Here is a 2,500-nt window from a genome sequence, read left to right as displayed (position 1 = left end):
TGCAATTACCAGGTATATGCAAGTGTCAACACGATTTATATATAGCGAACAGAGGTAGGTGTGAAAAGAAATACTCAAATATTTATCACATTTTTTTTCCCAGAGTTGAAAATGGGCGTGAGTTCAAGTGGCTTTGGCCGGCCTATAGAGAGGAGGAGATGTTCAAAGCAGCACACGACATAGGATGCAAGAGTCTGATTGTATGCTACAGATTCAACACCGTCAAGCCCTTGGACCCTGGACACGTGGAGCAAGCCCTGAGGCACTTTCAGAGGTAGGGATACACGGAAAGGATTAAGGCTGAGCTTGTTTAGGGCCTTTATACCCAATGTTATAGAAATATCCATGGAAATCCAGTTATTAAGGGTGGGGTGGTGACCGAACTTTGGGGGGGGGGGTTGGTGATCCGAAAGCAGCAACAATATCTAGAGTGTGAATAATGACATATTTTGAATAAATGCAACCTAGAAACTCTACATGTAACTAATAAAAATGTCAACAGGAAAGTCCCAAACTGCCGGGGTTTCTTCAAGGAGCGAGACGGGAAGTTGTGGGTTTGTGAGGACCCGAATCCTGACGTCGATTTCGAGGTCAGTTGGTATAGATTTCCTTGAGAAAAATAAAGAATAACAAGTATAATGACAAGAGTAGCAAATAAATAAAACAGTAATAGGGTTGAATGTAATTAATGATTTTATGAAGATGGCTGTAGGTATCATATTTGGAAAAGAATCTGTCTTATATTTAAAACCAATCTTAGGTTATGAATTCTTTGAAATTGAAAAAGTGGATTTTGTTTCGTAGAAAAGCATCTTATTTACTTTATATATAAAAAAAATCGCAGTTATGTAGCCTAGGAAATATTGTAGCTAGTGATATAAATATATGTTTCATCGGATTCTCACATGATGACCTAGATTTTGAAAAGATTAAGTTGGATTTAAAGAAATATAATGACCTTAGATTCACCCCTAACATAATTGCTTTGTATTCTAATAAGGGTTTGAATCCTAGAAAAACAACTGGTTGTGGACAGAGTGAGAGACGTCTGTGCATATTAATCAGCCCCTCCTTGCATTGCAGTGTTTGGAAGGCGCGGAGAGCAGTGCCATCATAAACGAACACATAAACAAGCCTTTCAGAGGCGATCGTTCGCCAACCTGGAAAGCGAGACTGGTTCCCGTGCCCGCCGATGCCCCCTGCGCCATGCCCGAAATACAGGCAGCTTTCCCCCACCAGTACGACCTCGTCTTCATGCCCCACCACTCATTCATGGACGGGGTCACCATAGCTCTTTCCACCGGCAAACTTGTGGGACTGCTGAACGACCTCATAGCCGGACGACCCGTAAACGACGAGCCCTTTGGGGTCTACCTGAACAATGAGGAAATTGGCAAGATTGATGAAGGGATCGCCAAGGACCTCGAGAAGGAACCCGAGAAGCTGGAGTCAGCAAAGCAAGAGATTCTGGCATGCGACACCCCGCCCATCCTCTGCAAGGCCTTCCCGCCCCCTGGAGGGAAACCGGCAACCAAATTTGTCAATCAGATTATCAATCAGAAATCCCTGGCTTCCTTCACGGCGAAGTGCAAAGCCAATGGCGTCACCTTCAACAGTGGAATGGAGGCTGTAATCAATACCGCTATTATTGAGATGGTGCGGGAGGCGGGCGTGGAGGGGGAGTCTCACCACATGAGCATCAACTTGGCCACAGATCTGAGACGCTACATGAAGCGCCGCCCCCTCCCGATCTATGGCTTACACGTACGCCCCACCGTGCACAGGATAGAGACGCCCTTCGATGTTCGGGACAACTTCTGGGACTACACCAGGAAGTTCCACCAGAGGCTCTCGGTTCTTCTGAAGTCCGGTGATGCCCTTCAGCAGACCGTAGTGAGGGAGATGACCCTGCCGCAGCTCCCTCCAGTGGAATACCACGCAGCAGGACCCAAACCCCTGCGTGACTATGGCCTCACTAACGTCGGGGATCTAACGCCCATTATGCCAGGCGTCGGGGAGCATCTGCAGCAGACAAGCGTTTCCATGTTTGGTTGTACACACTTCTTTGGGTTTCCGATGTTCCATCAAATCTACAGCTTCCGAGGACATATGCCCTACACAATTGGCTACGACACGTCCTACATTTCAAAGGAGACTGCTGGAGCACTCATGGACAGGATTGTGACGCTTATGCACGATCTTGGGACATCGCCCTAAGAAGCTAGAAAAGAGGGGGTTCAGAAACAGGAGTGACCAGACTGGAAATTTCATGTATACCTTCTTTCCTCCACTTTTCTTAGAGAAAAGGTTGTAACAACACAAAACTAATTTCCCATATTTACATGGGGGTGTAACCCACTTTTTGCTGTCTACCCACAGAGCATATTCTGTTGCAGTGTTAAAGAAAATAAATATTTTTGACATCCAACTCAGCAATTTAGAAACTGGCAACACCTCGACCCTCAGAACTCTGAGTTGCCACTCGCCTCTTTTTTCATTC

At 46.0% G+C, this 2,500-nt stretch overlaps 1 protein-coding gene across 1 annotated transcript in view; it reads left to right on the top strand.

Moving 5' to 3' along the window:
- LOC113809634 (uncharacterized) overlaps window positions 1-2,500 on the top strand; it is a 4,414-nt gene that overhangs the window by 1,683 nt on the left and 231 nt on the right. The window contains exons 4-6 of the mRNA XM_027361278.2: window positions 104-274; window positions 503-590; window positions 1,084-2,500. The exon at window positions 1,084-2,500 is cut by the window's right edge and continues 231 nt beyond it. Of these exons, the coding sequence (XP_027217079.2) occupies window positions 104-274; window positions 503-590; window positions 1,084-2,217 (1,393 nt within the window). The 3' untranslated portion in view covers window positions 2,218-2,500. The remainder of the gene's footprint in view (window positions 1-103; window positions 275-502; window positions 591-1,083) is intronic.

This window comes from Penaeus vannamei, chromosome 36 (genome assembly GCF_042767895.1).
Source record: "Penaeus vannamei isolate JL-2024 chromosome 36, ASM4276789v1, whole genome shotgun sequence".
Lineage (NCBI taxonomy): Eukaryota > Metazoa > Arthropoda > Malacostraca > Decapoda > Penaeidae > Penaeus > Penaeus vannamei.
Note: the sequence above shows the minus strand (reverse complement) of the source record. Positions and strands in the feature narration are given on the sequence as shown.